The 15,252-nt window shown below is 37.2% G+C and overlaps 1 protein-coding gene across 1 annotated transcript in view; it reads left to right on the top strand.

Annotated features, from left to right (window-relative positions):
* The window catches only part of Stxbp5l (syntaxin binding protein 5L), a 223,895-nt gene that overhangs the window by 66,358 nt on the left and 142,285 nt on the right, over positions 1-15,252 (top strand). The window contains exon 5 of the mRNA XM_051191450.1: positions 2,778-2,878. Within this exon, the coding sequence (XP_051047407.1) occupies positions 2,778-2,878 (101 nt within the window). The remainder of the gene's footprint in view (positions 1-2,777; positions 2,879-15,252) is intronic.

Raw genomic sequence — 15,252 nt, 5'->3', positions numbered from 1 at the left:
CCTCAGTGGCAACTGCAGGCCCATGGCTGAAGGGGTTGAGGGTTGGCACCACAAAGCGAGCCTATGAGAAGCTATTGGTGATAGTGCAGCCCAGTTGCAACAGAAGACTCCAGCAGTGTCTGAGATATCAGTATCATGGGATGAACACCTGCAGCAGCGGAGAGGAGCCAGCCAGAGTCCAGAAGACAATCTGTGTGTACTGCAGAGGGTACAGCCAGATAAGTGACTGAAACCATTTGGAGTTCAGAAGATTGTGAGTGCATCCCAGGCATGGGACAGTTGGTGCAGCTTTGATTTGGTTGTGACAGTGCCTTGGTTCTTCCCTCTTGAAGTAAGAAAGTATTTAACTTATCTTTCTTAATTTTGTAGAGCCAAATTGAGAGACTTTGAATTTTAAAAAACTTTGGATTTTTAAGAGATTGGCTACTTTAGAGGGACAGATTTTAATATGTTTGAACTTGTTAAAACTGTGGGACATTTATTCTGTTTTTTTTTAATATGAGATCTTGGGGACAATTAAGAAAGGAAGGGTTGTAGCTTAAAAGTGATGTTTGTGCTAAGTTGACAAAGGTCAGTTGTGCTGGCTAGTTTTATGTCAACTTAGCAAATCTAGAGCTAACTGAAAGGAGGGAAACACAGTTGAAGAAAATACCTTTCTAAGGTCCAGCTGCAAGCAATTTTCTTAATTAATGATTGATGGGGGAGATCCCAGCTTGTTGTGGGTGGGGCCATCCCTGGGCTGGTGGTCCTTGGTTCTTTAAGAAGTCGAGCTGAGCAGGTCATGGGAAGTAAACTAGTAAACAGCCTTCCTCCATGACCTCTGCATCAGCTTCTGCCTCCAGGATCCAGCTCTGTTTGAGTTCCTGTTCTGATTTTCTTCAGTGATGAGCAGTGCTGTGGAAGTGTAAGCCAAATAAACTCTCCCCGGGTTTCTTTGGTCAATGTGTTTCATCTCAGCAGCAATATTAACCCCGACTAAGACATGTACAGTGTCTGTTCTGCCTGGTCCCTGTGCCCTTTGGGCCCAAATAAATACAGTCTCATAAAAATTTAATAAAAGATGTTTGGCTGAGGACTAGGGCTTCTTACTAGCTAGCTCTCAATTATTAACCCGTTTTTATTAATCTATGTATTGCCTCGAGGCTGTGGCTTACCCATAATCATACATGTTACTCCTTTGGCAGCATGACATCTCATGGCTGCCTCTCTTTATCCTTCTCTCTCCAGCCTTCTCCTGATCTGGTAGCCCCAACTATAACTGGCTACTGGTCAATCTGTTTTATTCATTAACCAATAGGAGAAACATATATACAGAAGGACATCCCCCATCATTACAGAGTTTTTTTTTTTTGGTTTAGGAACGTTTCAGAAAGACATTTAGAGTCTTCTTTCTCTTAATTTATGGACAAGATATAAAGTTGGCAATTTAAAAATATGCTTTCATATGGAATATAAGTGAGACTGTGTATGTGACCAAGGATGTAAACTGTGAAAGATTACTTGTAATAACTTTTTTTTTGTTTTTGGGAAATATATAAAGCATTTTAGATATCTCAAGATCACCATGTGTCTGCCAGGTAATTATTAGAGAACACTTAGTACTCTAGGGTAGCTTTAAGTGTCATTTTAGTGAGAAAGATATTAGTATAGTAAATGTTCTGACATACTTAAGATGACCTTTAGATGTCTGTCTCTGTGTATAAAGTTATATGTGACAGTTATCTGTACATATGCTTTCTGCTACTTTCAAAGGTAGAACATATTCTATTGTATTCGAGATAGGATTAATTTTAATTGGTATAAAAGGATTTTAGTATTATTTTTATAGTTATACTTAATTGTAGGTGAAGAAATATTTTTAGTGATTTTTTTAATATCACAGATAAAGCTTTTGTTAGACTGTAAGCAGCAGGTCATATTATAAAACATACAATTTTAAGAAACCATACATAATTTTTAGTTGCAAAAATTACATTCAAAGGATAAACTTTTATAACCTGTATTTAATTGATAAAGCTGGGCTGGGTATTTGCTTCCTTGTGAAGTTATATGTTTATGTAAATAGTAGAAACAAAGGATTTAGACTGTTTTCTTAAAGGAAACAAAAGAAAAGTCCTTTAATAGTCATGTCACGATGATGTTGTGGCTAGTTTGCTTTTAGCTGCTGTGATAAACACCATGGTCAAAAGCAACTTGGAGGGGGATGGTTTGATTTCATCTGAGTTGCAGTGCATCACTGAGTGAAGTCAGAGCAGGGATGGCAGCAGGGCAGTCATTTGAAGCAGAAGCCATGGGGGAATGCTACTGACTGTTTGCTCCCTCTGGCTCGTGCTCAGCCAGGTTTCTCATATAACCTGTGACCACCTGCCTAAGGGTGGGCACTGCTTATAGTTTCTGGGCCCTCCTACATCTATTAGCAATCAATAAATCCATCACAGGATGGGGGATCTGATGGAGAGCTCCTCAGCTGAGGGTCCTCCTCACTCAAGTGTCTCTAGTTTGTATCAAGTTAATTATAAAACCTAACCAGTGCAGGTGGTATATTGATTATTCCTCTCTAGTAGTAAAAGGGTATTTCTGAACAAGTCCTGCTGACCATCCATATGTAAGTCACTTGCCTTTCCAACTCAGCATTCTTAAACTTTCATACTGTAATCTTTCTTCTTTTTTTCTAGGTTACATTAACACACATCTATTCAAGCAATGTTAGATCTGTACATTTGTTGTTTCTTTTGTCCTAATAGGTAAGCCTCACACTTTGTCTTCTTTTGTCACAGGGCGCTTTGGTTAGTGCGAGTTCTGATGACACACTTCATTTGTGGAATCTGAGACAGAAAAGGCCAGCCATACTTCATTCCCTTAAGTTTAACAGAGAACGGTAAGAACATTTGTGAATAACTTCTTGAGAAAATTTCATGCTAGCTTGAAAGACCTGTTTGTTTTATAAGTCTATGCTATTGACAAACTTTTTTATAGAAAATAAATGATTGGGATTGAGTCGGCCATTTATGAAAATATGAAGTACCTAAACCTTTTATTCTCTAGGTATTGAACATCACTACAGCAATCATTTTCTTTTCTCTGGGCTATGGCAATGAAAATTTAAACCTAAGATTTAAAAATCAAGTAAAACCAACTTTATTTTACATATTTTTTTTATTTCAGATATATCCAATGTTCCAACACTGACCCTTATCTAAATACTTTTTAGCAGTAATGTCAGTTCTAATTAAATGCTGAATTTTAGCATTGCCAAATATGGTGCTTTGATCAAAATTCAGTTCCCCTCATTTTAGAATGATCACAGCCAGGGGTTTATTTGAATTCAAACAGGAGAAGTTATTTTATTTTTAATAAATTGTATAGTATTTTAATATTTCCATTGTTGGATTCAATTAGACCTAGACATTTGCACATCCACTTATAATCATCAGTGATCGAGTAAACCCTGGGAAGTACCTTAACTGCAGAGTATGTCTACTCTGCAGCCTTTTTGTAGTAAATGGAAAAGCACCCCACAGGAAAATTTGATGTTAATGGTAAGAGAAACCTTTGAGAAGTAAATTTATAGAGGCTGACACCATTCAAACCAAGATAAACACTAGAGGAAAGTAGCAATGACCTAGAGCCCAACATGGCTCTGATTTTATTGCATGGTAATGGTAAGAAATCACTGCTATTTTGGCAGAAAATGAAATGTGTATGTTTTTATGAATATGAGAAAATAGCAGGGTAGCTATATGGAAGTTCCTCATTGTTTTTTCAGTATTTTTCATCTTATGTGCATAATATATGAGGGTTAAATCATTGAATATTCTGAATGAAATTCGTGAGTATTGCATCTCATTACTTTATGAATTGGCATCTTTATATCTAGTATATTTTACAATGAGGAAAATTAACACTTAAGAATTTACTGCTGGACAGTGGTGGCATATGCCTTTAATTCCAATCACTCAGAATGCAGAGACAGGAGGTGAGTTGGAGGCCAGCCTGATCTATGGAAAAAGTTCCAGGATAGGCAGGGATACACAAAGAAACCCTGTTTCAGTGGAGGGGGAGGTTGTTTGTTTGGTTTTGGTTTTTTTGTTGTTTGTTTGTTTTTTAAACTAAATTAGTCAAGACTTCTTTCTCTGGATTAGGCTGATTAATTTTCTACTTTATATTGTAGAAGAAAAGGGTTTCATGAGTAGTACAAAGGAACAATGAGCCAGGCAGTACCAAATATATAGCATGCTATCTTATTTAAATATAAAATAAGTAAAATAGTAGAAATGTAAGGTTATTGAAAACTATAAGACCAGTTCAGAAGTGCTACAACTAAATCTGTTCCCCATTCAGGTTGTTATGCTAATCTCTACCTGTTCATAACATTTCTTTGAGGGAGGGGAGCTGGGAGATCATTTGGTTGCTTAAGTGCTTGCTGTGCAAGCATGAGGACCTGCATTTGGATCCTCACTATCCTTGCCAAGCTGGACACTGGTGGAGGTGGAGAAGGCAGATCCCTGGAGCTCATTGGACAGCCAGCCTAGCCAAATCTGTGAGCTTCATGTTCAGTGAGAGTGGGTCTGTCTCAAGGGAAAATAAAAAGCTACTGTGATAAGGAAGAAACCTGCTAATAACCTCTGACCTCAAAACACAGCCGTGTATACATGCACACCATGTACATACATGCATGTATGATACACACACAAGGTTTTTTTTTTTTCTTTTTCAATGCCTTGATTAACTCACTCTTTACTTTTGTATTGATGGGCACTATTCAGACATTAAAGGTAATATATGGTCTACTTTATGACTCTCTTGAAAGGAAGAAATATTGATAGTCATGATTTCCAGTTATAGTTTTTTTTAAATCTCAGTTGAAGTGAGTTAATTGGTTCTCAATCTAAGGAGCAACCTGACAAGTTTGGTACAAGCTTACATCCTAGAAATGTAACATGGTTCCCTTTCTAGTTTCCTGGACTTTATCTCTATTTATTTCCACCTAGATGCACATATTCAACAATTAGAGGCTAGGATTTGCATATAAGAGAAAGCATATGTGAAGGTTTTGGTTCTCTGAGTCCATTCCAGATGTTCCCATCCTCTTCTACAATCAAGTTCCAGCATCCTCCTTTATTACCAGGGGCTCTGCAGAAAATTTCAGCACCATGCTAGTTCTACTGAAAAGAGTTTAACTTCATGTTCTGAAACTTTATGAGGTTCTTTGCTTATCTAGCAATATAGATGGCTATTACTGGATTACTCAGCCTCTACTGTATAAACCAATTTAATAGACCCTTTAACACAAGCACACACATGTATACATGTGTGTATATTCTATTGTTCTTTTCTCTTAGAGAATCCTGTTTAATATCTGTGCCTCTCAGAACATCTCATTGGAGGCTTCACAAGGAAAGTATCCACTTTCAGTCCTATTTTGTTGTTGGCAAAATTTAGGTATCTTGCAAATTGATGGAGGGCCTTGTTTTCTTTCTGGATGTTGGTTAAAAGCTATGTCCTGTTTGCCATATTTTTGTTGTATGAGAGACTTCTTGGAGAGACACAGCACATACCATATCTACTTGACCCAGATAGAAAAACCACGAGAGACCAAAATCTAACTTGGTGAACCAATCAGTTGTTGCTGGGGTTACTAACAGGAGTATGCAGGAAGGGTTATTTAAAAGAGCAGGGATGATTCAAAAGAGCAGCTGCCTCATGAAAAAGCCTCCCCCCCACCTGCCAGAACAGCCTAGGTGGAAGCTGAATCCCTGGAGCTCTCTGCACACTTACAAGCAGTTCAACCCATCCAGGAAACCTCTATAGAGCAGCTGATTGAAACTCCTCTCCCAGCAGCTAGTCTCTTCCTCTTCTTTTATGTTTCTATAACTCTAGAGTAGAGCTCCTTGCACAAGACTCGAATCTTGTTAAGTTTCTCCTTTCCAAGAAGTGTGAAGTTTTCTTGTATCCCAAGTCTAAGGAGTCCCTCCTTTCTTTCCTGGAGGAAGTGCTTTAATTCAGAGGAAATTACTGTATAACAATGACCCTTTTTAACAGGTCAGTTCAGAGGTGCTACAACTAAATCTGTTCCCCATTCAGGTTGTTATGCTAATCTCTACCTGTTCATAATATTTTTTTTGAAGGAGGGGAGCTGGGCAACTTTCTTCTCAAAACTAGTCAGATAGCAAGAGTGTATTTCCACAAGAGAGAGGTTATAGGCCCATGTAACAATCATGGACATGACAGCCCATGATCATTGCCACATTCTATTGGTTAAAAATAAGTCACAGGTATTATGTACACTCTGGGGCAAGAATACAAGGAAGATCATGGAATCTGGTCTCTATAGGTGTGTGTGTGTGTGTGTGTGTGTGTGTGTGTGTGTGCACACGCGTGCACATGCATGCTTGCAGGCGAGGGCCAGAGGACAACCTGCACGAGTCAGTTTTCTTCCCACCATATGAGTTCTAGAGAAGGAACTCAGGTCATCAGATGAGTTGACAGTTATCTTTTATCCACTGAACCATCTTGCCAGTTCACCTCCATAGATCTTCTATATAATATTGTGATGTAATAGTATTATATGTGTTAGTGCATGCTAGGTTAGCTACTATTTTGATCTTTCTTATAATTTATACAGATGGTTCTTGACTTAATGTTAAATTATCATTGTTGAAAATTATTAAATATGCTTACCATATTAAGCATCATAGCTTAGTCAGTCAGTACACTTTAGAGTATCAATTATTTGCCATCACAATCATGGCTGAATATCAGTTTCATAGTATCATCTGTATAAACGAGTATCTTACTGGGTAGTAGTAGCCTGGGAAATGATTAAAACCCCAAACCAAGAGTATATTTTCCACTTAATGCCTGTAACTTTCATAACATAACATTATAAAAAATAAGTTAAATCGCCAATGGTTGGGAACCATCTGTATTTGAAGTAATTTCCTTCTTCTTGAGCAAAATTCTTTATTCTTTATTTTACTGTGATTTTTTTTTTTAGAATAAGTTTCTCTACATTTTTGTCATTTCAGAACAGCGTTAAAGAACATTTTTACTTTCAGATAATTATAAATTTTCAGGAAGTTGTAAAAATAATGAGCAATAGTTCCATGTTCCACACACTTAGTTTTTCCCAAAGCAAATGCTTTATCTGTATCCACTTATGTGTGCAGATGTGTGTAGTTGAATCAATCTACATAGTTATATGTGAATTTATAGTGTGGATATCCATATGACCACTGGCATAATCAAGAAACACAATGTTCATTATCACAAAGATCTATCTCATGCTAACCCTTTATAATCACACTCACCTGTGCTTCCTTTTCTGAACCCCAGATGTACTGTTTAACTCTACAATTTTGTCAGTCATGAATTCCATATGAATGGAATTATGTAGTAAATTTTTGAAGACTAGATTTTCATCAAGTAATTTCTTGGAGGTCCATCCAAAAAAATCAATAATTTATATATTGTATCTCACAGTTGTGGTCATATATTGTTTATGTTTAATAAAACCACTGGGAATCAAAATGCGAAGCTAGCTACAGCCATAGAGCCAGGCAATAGTGGTACACACCTTTAATCCCAGGACTTGGAAGATAGAGACAGATGGATCTCTCTTAGTTCAAGGCCACTCTGAGCTACACAAAATTGATCCAGTTTAAAAGAGAAACAACTCACACAAATGTGATCCTAGCACTTGAGATCGCATGCCTTTAATCTCAGCACTTAGGGAGGTGATATGGCTGGGCAGAGAGAGAAATACAAGGCAGGAAGAGACAGGAACTAAGGGATTGTAGACTGTGGCTTGGTGGAGAGCAGTGCAGTCTGCCTTGAATGCTGAGGATTCATGGAGACAGGATCACCTGTTTTGGTCTGAGGTAGAAGTAAGAGGTAGTGGCTGGCTGCTTTGCTTCTCTGATCTTCAGCTTGACCCCCAGTATCTGTCTCTGGGTTTATATCTATTTGTGTTCCATACAATATTAATGCTAATATTTTAGAGTATCTAGACTGCTTTTTAATTTTAGTTATACAAATTTTTCAGTGAACATTTGCATATAAGTATCTTTGTGATCCAAAATTTTCATTTCTCTGCCAAAATTATTGCCCAATAATGCAATTTCTAGTCTTATGGAGACGGATTTGTTTTTAATATGAAGAATTGAAATGATTAAGTGACTATATTCCTACAAGAAATATAAGCAGACATCATTTCTCCATACTCTAACTAGAACTTGCATTGATGTTTTAACTTGCATTTGCCTAATGGATTGAAGTATTTTTGCCTAATGGATAGAAGTGTTCCATGTGCCTATTTTCCAGTCAGAAGTCCTTTGTGAAGAAATGCTTTTTCATGTCTTTACATTTTCTAGCTAGGTTATTATTTATTTGTACATGTTCTCTTTGTGTTCTACAGGTATTTTATCAGTCATATTTTTGGAAATATTTTCCTTGTTTGTAGCTTGTCTCTTTCCCCATGTAACAAAGTCTTTCACAAGCAAAGATTTAGTTATGATAATATCTAATTATTATTCCATCTATTCTCTGTTTCTTTGATCTCAATGGTAATTTTTTTTCTATTTAAAAAGGTTTTTATACTTTTAAGTCTATTATAATTCACCTACTTTTTTGTTTGTTTCATATGTGGGTTTATAGGTCAAGATTTATTTTTGAACCTGTGACTGTCTAGTCATTCCACTGTTTTTGGAAAATGTCCTTTCTCCATATAATTTTTCTTACTTTATGAAAATTCAATTACATGTATTGCCTGGGTCCATTTCTGGAAGCTTCATTACATTTCCTAGATGCATCTGTCCCATGACCAACAACACCCTTTATGATTACTCCTATCTATATCTATCTATCTATCTATCTATCTATCTATCTACCTACCTACCCACCTAATCTATCATCTATGTAATAAACTTAAATTTGATCTTAGTAGTTTTTGTTTTTGTTTTTTTAAATTTCAGAACTGGTTTTAGATTCGTTTCCTTTCACATAATATTTTAATAGCATTTGCTTTTCTGCAAAAACAATGCTAGAAATTTTATGGGAATTGGACTACAATAGTTTGGGAAGCATTGACATCTTTGCAATTTTTAAGTGTTATAATAATTCACATAATAACTCTACATTTATTTAGATATTTAAACTTTTTCTTTCATCAGTTCTTTATATTTTTGATGTACAAACCCTATGCATGCTATGACGGATTTATAAATAAGCATGTGTTTTATGAATGGTATTTAAACTTTTTTGTTTGGAGTCTGGAAATACAGCTCAGTGGTTAAGAGTGCTTGCTGTCGTTTCATAGAACCTGGTTCAATGTCTAACACCCCCAACTCACAATTTTTGCCAGTTCCAAGAGATATGACACATTTTTATGACTTCTGCAGGCATTACATACATGTGGCATATAGACATACATGCATTAAATAACAATAAATCAGAACCAATGTGGTAGGACAGGGACTGTGCTCCAAAGGATCTGTACATCTGTACTTGTTCAAAGCTCTGCTCTCATCATCTGGATTCTTCATCTTATCTTTGAACTTGAGTTCTACAAATGGTCTTAATGGGACTCAGTAGCATGCTATGAAAAGAGATATAATGTCTTTGCTATTTCTTTCCACAACATTCTTACCTATTGCATTTTCAGTGTTCATTATTTATCTTTTAAAAACTTAATCTCATGTTTGGGAACAATCACTTAGAAGTACCTATGCTTTGTTAAATTTTCTGCTCTCACTGTCATAAATGTTTAAAATAATTTTATCTAGAGTCATTTTGCTTTGCCTTTCCCTGATGACTAAGATTTTGAGCAATTATTAAATGTCTTTTGTCCATTTGAGATTCTTCTGTTTTGAGATTTCTCTGCTTAGATCTGTACCCCATTTTTAAATTGGATTTGGTATTTTGATGTCTAGTTTCTTGAGTTAAGAACTCTTTTGAGATCAGCCCTTGGTCAGATGTGGGGTTTGTAAAGACCCTTTTCCATTCTGAAGGCTGCTGTTTTGTCTTACTGTCTGTGTCCTTTGATTTACAGTAGCTTTTCAGTTTCAGGAGTTCCCATTTACTCATTCTCTAGCTCAGTGTCTGTGCTACTAGTGATATATTCAGGAAGTGGTCTCCTGTAAGGTTGTGTTCAAGGTTACTTCCCACTTTCTCTTCTATCAGGTCCAGTATAACCATATATATGTTGAGGTCTTTGATACACTAGGACTTGAGCTTTGTGTTTGATGATAGAGATTGATCATTTTTGCATTCTTCTACATGTCAACATACAATTATGCCAGTATCATTTGTTGAAGATGCTTTCTTTTTTTTCCATTGTATGATTTTAGCTTCTTTGTCAAAAATCAGGTATTCATGGGTGTGTGGATTTATCTCAGGGTCTTTGATTTATTACTATAGCTCTATAGTAGATAATTACCTTTCAGATGAAAACAAAAGCCTAGATGGAATAATAATTGGATTTTATCATAATTAAACACTTGGCTGTGAAAAACTTCATTACAGGGGAAAAGAAGCAAGCTAAAAACAGATAAAATATTTACAAATAACATTACTGATAAAATACCTGTAGAACATAAAGAGAACATGTATAAATAAATAATAACCTAGCTGAAAATGAAAAAAAAATCATGAATAAGCATTTTCTCACAAAAGACTTATGGCTGGGAAATAGGCACATACAAAGATGGTCAACACTTCTTTTTTTTTTATTTTATATAACCAAGTCCATTTAAATGAAAACAAACATTTATAGACAATATTTGGGAATTTGGGCGTCGTTCTTTCCAAACTACTTCCTGCTGGTAAGGGGCGCTGTCATGGGGGATTCTAAGAAGATGCAGAAATCCTGGCTGTAGTCTGTAAGGCTGCTTTGTCCAGCTGTTTTGAATGTAGGATCACCTGGTACTCTGTTTCAGGCGGTCTGGCTTGATCAAACCACATTAGTCTGGAAGGAATCCACAGCTTTTCAATTTCTGTGGAAACAAAAATAGAAATCCTTTTCCCCAGTAACTTGTCCTTCAACTTAAATTTTGGAGTCAAAGCATTTTTTTTTAATTGAATTTATTATTTTACATGTTGATCCCAGTTCCCTCTCTCTCCCTCCCTCCCAACCTCCCTCACTCCCTCCCTTCCTCCTTTCCTCCCTTTTACCCTCTCTGCCCTCTCACATGCACTCTAACCACCCTCCCATCCCCCACCCCAATTCCATATGTAGGGGAATGTCATCCAATAGAGGTCATGTAGGTCTGACAGGTCATGTGAAGTAGGGACTAGGGCTTCTCTCCTGTCTCTAGATTAAGGCAGTTATCCCTCCATGGAGGATGTGTTTGCAAAGTCCTTTTGTGCTCCAGGGATACATCCTGGCTCCACTGTCTGAGGTCTCTTAGACTGCTCAGTCCTTCTGGCTGAGACCCATATTCAGGGGGGCCTGAGTCAGTCCCATGCTGGCTTCCCAGCTATCAGTCTGGGGGCCGTTAGCTCCTCCTTGTTCAGGTAAGTTGTCTCTATGTGTTTCTGCCGCCTGGTCTTGCCCTCTCCATCTGCATCTGAGTTCTACTTTGACTCAGTGTTTATGTATGGGTGTTTGCTTCATTAGGCAAATTCAAGTTTTTTTCTCTCTCCCATCTCTCTCTCTTTCCTTCTTTCTTCCCTCTCTCCATCTTTTCCTTCCTGAATACCATAGGACTCCTGTATCTGAAAACGGAAGAATCTGAAAGTCGTCTACTAAGATCTTTAAATATAAGATCATGTGTAAAAATATTTATTATTATTTATTTTACATCCCAACTGCAGTGTCCCTTTCCTCCTCCCCTCCCAGTCCCTCTTCCCCCTTCTCTCCTTAGCCCCTCCCCCATCCACTGCTTCTCTGTTTCTATTCAGGAAAGGGCAGGCCTCCCATGGCATCTAAGGTTAGAGTACCACTAAGCACCTTGGCTTCTTTGGGTCCCAAAAGTCAGAAAAAGAGTCATAGACAGCCCCTGCTTCCACTATTAGGAGTCCCATAAGAAGTCCAAGCCACATAGCTGTAACATATGTGTAGAGGACCTAGGTCAGTCCCATGCAGGCTCTCTGGTTATCTGTTTAGGATCTGTGAGCTCCTATGATCCCAGGTTAGTTGATTCTGTGTTTTCTTATGATGGCCTTGACCGCTCTTGCTCCTACAATCCTTCTTCCCTCTTTTCAGTAGGATTCCCCAAAATCTACTTAACACTTGACTATGCATCTGTTTCCACTAGTTGCTGAATGAAGTCTCTCTGATAACTGTTTAGGCACCAATCTGTGAGTGTAGCAGAACATCATTAGGTGCCATTACATTGACTCCCCCATCCCTTCTGGTTGTGTTTGGTTCTGTCCTAGGTCTCTGGGTCAACCAGCCTCGGGGTCCTTGTGGGCCAGTTAGTGTCAGGGGTGGACTCATTCTCATTGCATGGGTCTCAGGCTGGGTCTCAGTCATTGGTTAGTCACTCCTACAGTCTATATACCTTCAAATCCTAAACTGAAATAAGCCCTCCCATCTTTTTGTAATTAGTTTATTTAAATTAAAAACAATCTTATTTTACATACAAATCCCAGTTCACTCTCCCTCCCAGCTCTCCATCTCCATACCATTTCCTCACCCACCTACCCCCCCCATCCACTCCTCAGAGAGGGTAAGGCCTCTCCATGGGGGGTCATCAAAGTCTGTTATATCATTTAGGGTAAGACCCAGGCCTTTCCCCTTGTATCTAGATAGTATCCCTTCATAGAAAAATAAATTAATTAGCAACCTGTAAGACATTTGCAATTTAAATTGCAATGACAAAATAAGTTTATTTACAAAAGAATGTGTCAGATTTTATTTTATTTGTATATATGAATTAAAATAATAAGACTGCCATTCAGTTTTGCAAATGTTCTATTAAAATTTACAAAGGACTACAGATGTACCTTATAAGTTTTGTGTCTCTTGAGCTGAACTCCTGGAATCCAATTGTAGAGAGGAAGGAGTGATGAGCAAAGGGATCAAGAGAGTTCTGGGAAACCCCACAGAAACCTGACCTGAGCAAGTGAGAGTATAGGGATCCTAGTCTGACAGCTGGGAAGCCAGCATAGGACTGAACCAGGCCCTTTGGACATGGGTGTCAGTTAGGAGGCCAGGGCGATCTATGGGACCTCTGACAGTGGAATCAGTATTTGTCCCTAGTGCACAGACTTTTGGAGCCCATTCCCTGTGGAGGGATACTCTCTCAGCTTATGTACATGAGGGAGCGCCTAGGCCCTGCCCCAAATGATGTCACAGACTTTGAAGACCCCATGGGAGGGATGTAAGTGGGGTGGGGGATTTTTGGGGGGCATGGGAGGATGGAAGGGTGAACTTGGGTTGGTATGTAAAATAATGTTGTTTTTAATTTAAGTCAAAAAACATAAAGAGGAAAAGTTTTGTGTCTCTGGCATCTAGAGAATGGGTACATGTTAAATATGAAGTATTACGTTAATTTTATATGTGCTAACAATTATTTCTTGTATATTTTTGGCAATGTAAATGAGACTGCATAACATTTTGACCATATATATTTCTTTCTTGTTCCGAGAAGTAATATTTTAAAAATATAGGATAAATATGCTATGATTTCCATGGAAAAAGTAAAGTATTTAAAGTAGTTTTCTTAATAATTTCAGCTAATAAATTTGTATGAAACTACATATCCAAATAAAAATAGAAAAGTTAATGATTAGATCCCAAACTGTAGCATGTATAGCTAATGTGATCATCCTCCTTTTAGAAATAAGGCTTTGTTGGAATATAGTTCTGTTATTAATGTGTGTGTTGTCTGTGGCTATTTTTGTACTACTGTGTAAAGGCTGAGTAGTTGTCATACAAACTATGGTATTTAAAGCCCCAAATAGTTAAGACACTTTAATACTTCACAGAACATGTTTGCTGTCTCTAACTTAGGTTATTGGTAAGTCGCTTTAATAGTTGCAGAAATAAGCTTAATTTGTCTTATGTTAGATGGTTCCCCAAGCAATGGTAAGTGATTGCGGTTTTTGTTGATGGATTAGTTAGTTGATAGTCCACTGACACCATGGAAGGAATTTAGCTGAATTTTCATTTTTATTTTTAATTTGAACTTTTATATAATAGTCCTAGCTAGGATAGTTTATTTAAAATCATGAGATTATTTTACTTGACGAAAATCTTTATGTGTTAAATTTTCCACTAAAATTCCTGCCTACCAGTGTTTGGATTAAGACAACAGCACTCACAGGGACATTGTCACTTCTTATCTGACTGTTGTCATTTTGGTTGTCCTCGGTGTTCTTTCTTCTCCCCTGTTTGTAATTTCATCTTTACCTGGTTTTAGGGGACCACATAGTCATATATCTACTATCTGGATAGTAATTTTGGCTCCACCCCTGAAAGTTGAAAAGGAAGTAAACAGTAATCATTCAACCACAGAAAAATGCTTCTTCAGTCTGTTCTGTAGATTGTCTGATAAAGCTTGCTCAGTGAAGTCTGAGCATGGTTGAGATCCACCTGGGGCTCCTTTCATAAAATGCAGCTTGTGATTTAGACAGTCTGAAGTGATGGAGGCCTCACTGAGTCTGTAACAAATGTTTATCCAGTCTTTGATGTTTCTGGTCAGACAACTCTTACTCTACAGATATATTTTTTTTTAAAGTGAAATAGAATTTCAGTTTATTATGCACCATTCATACCTAATGAATCACAACTTCTGTGGCTGGAATCTTAGAACACACACTCAAATTAGGTGTCTACTACCCCCAAGACTTAAAATATTTAAAATATTGGTATAATTTAGTGGATATGCATCAAAATCTTCCCCAAATAGGTGTTTTTTTTTTGGTTTGTTTGTTTTTTGTTTTGTTTTTTTTTTTTTTCAATCATTAGTAGATTGTACTCAGAAATACTGGGCACCATTTCTGGTGTGTTTTTTTCACATGCAGCTCAAATTACAGTTGATTCAGCATGTCTAAGTTAGGTAGTTATAAATATTCTATAAGAGGTTAAGGTCTTAGCTGCATTACCACAGTCATTATGCCTGAAACTCAAGAATTTACTGGCAGCTATGTGAGAAATAACCCCAATTAAACATATTGGAACTTATTAGAAAGAAAGCCTTCAAAATCAAACTCTCCCAATGTCTGTCTATTTTTGATACAGGGTCTCTCTACAAAGCCAGGCTGACCTCAAACTCAGAGAACCACCTGCCTCTGCCTCTCAAGTGCAGT

This window comes from Phodopus roborovskii, unplaced genomic scaffold, assembly GCF_943737965.1.
Source record: "Phodopus roborovskii unplaced genomic scaffold, PHOROB, whole genome shotgun sequence".
Classification (NCBI taxonomy): Eukaryota; Metazoa; Chordata; class Mammalia; order Rodentia; family Cricetidae; genus Phodopus; species Phodopus roborovskii.
The sequence above is the reverse complement of the archived record's forward strand: the minus strand, read 5'-3'. Positions and strand labels throughout refer to the sequence as shown.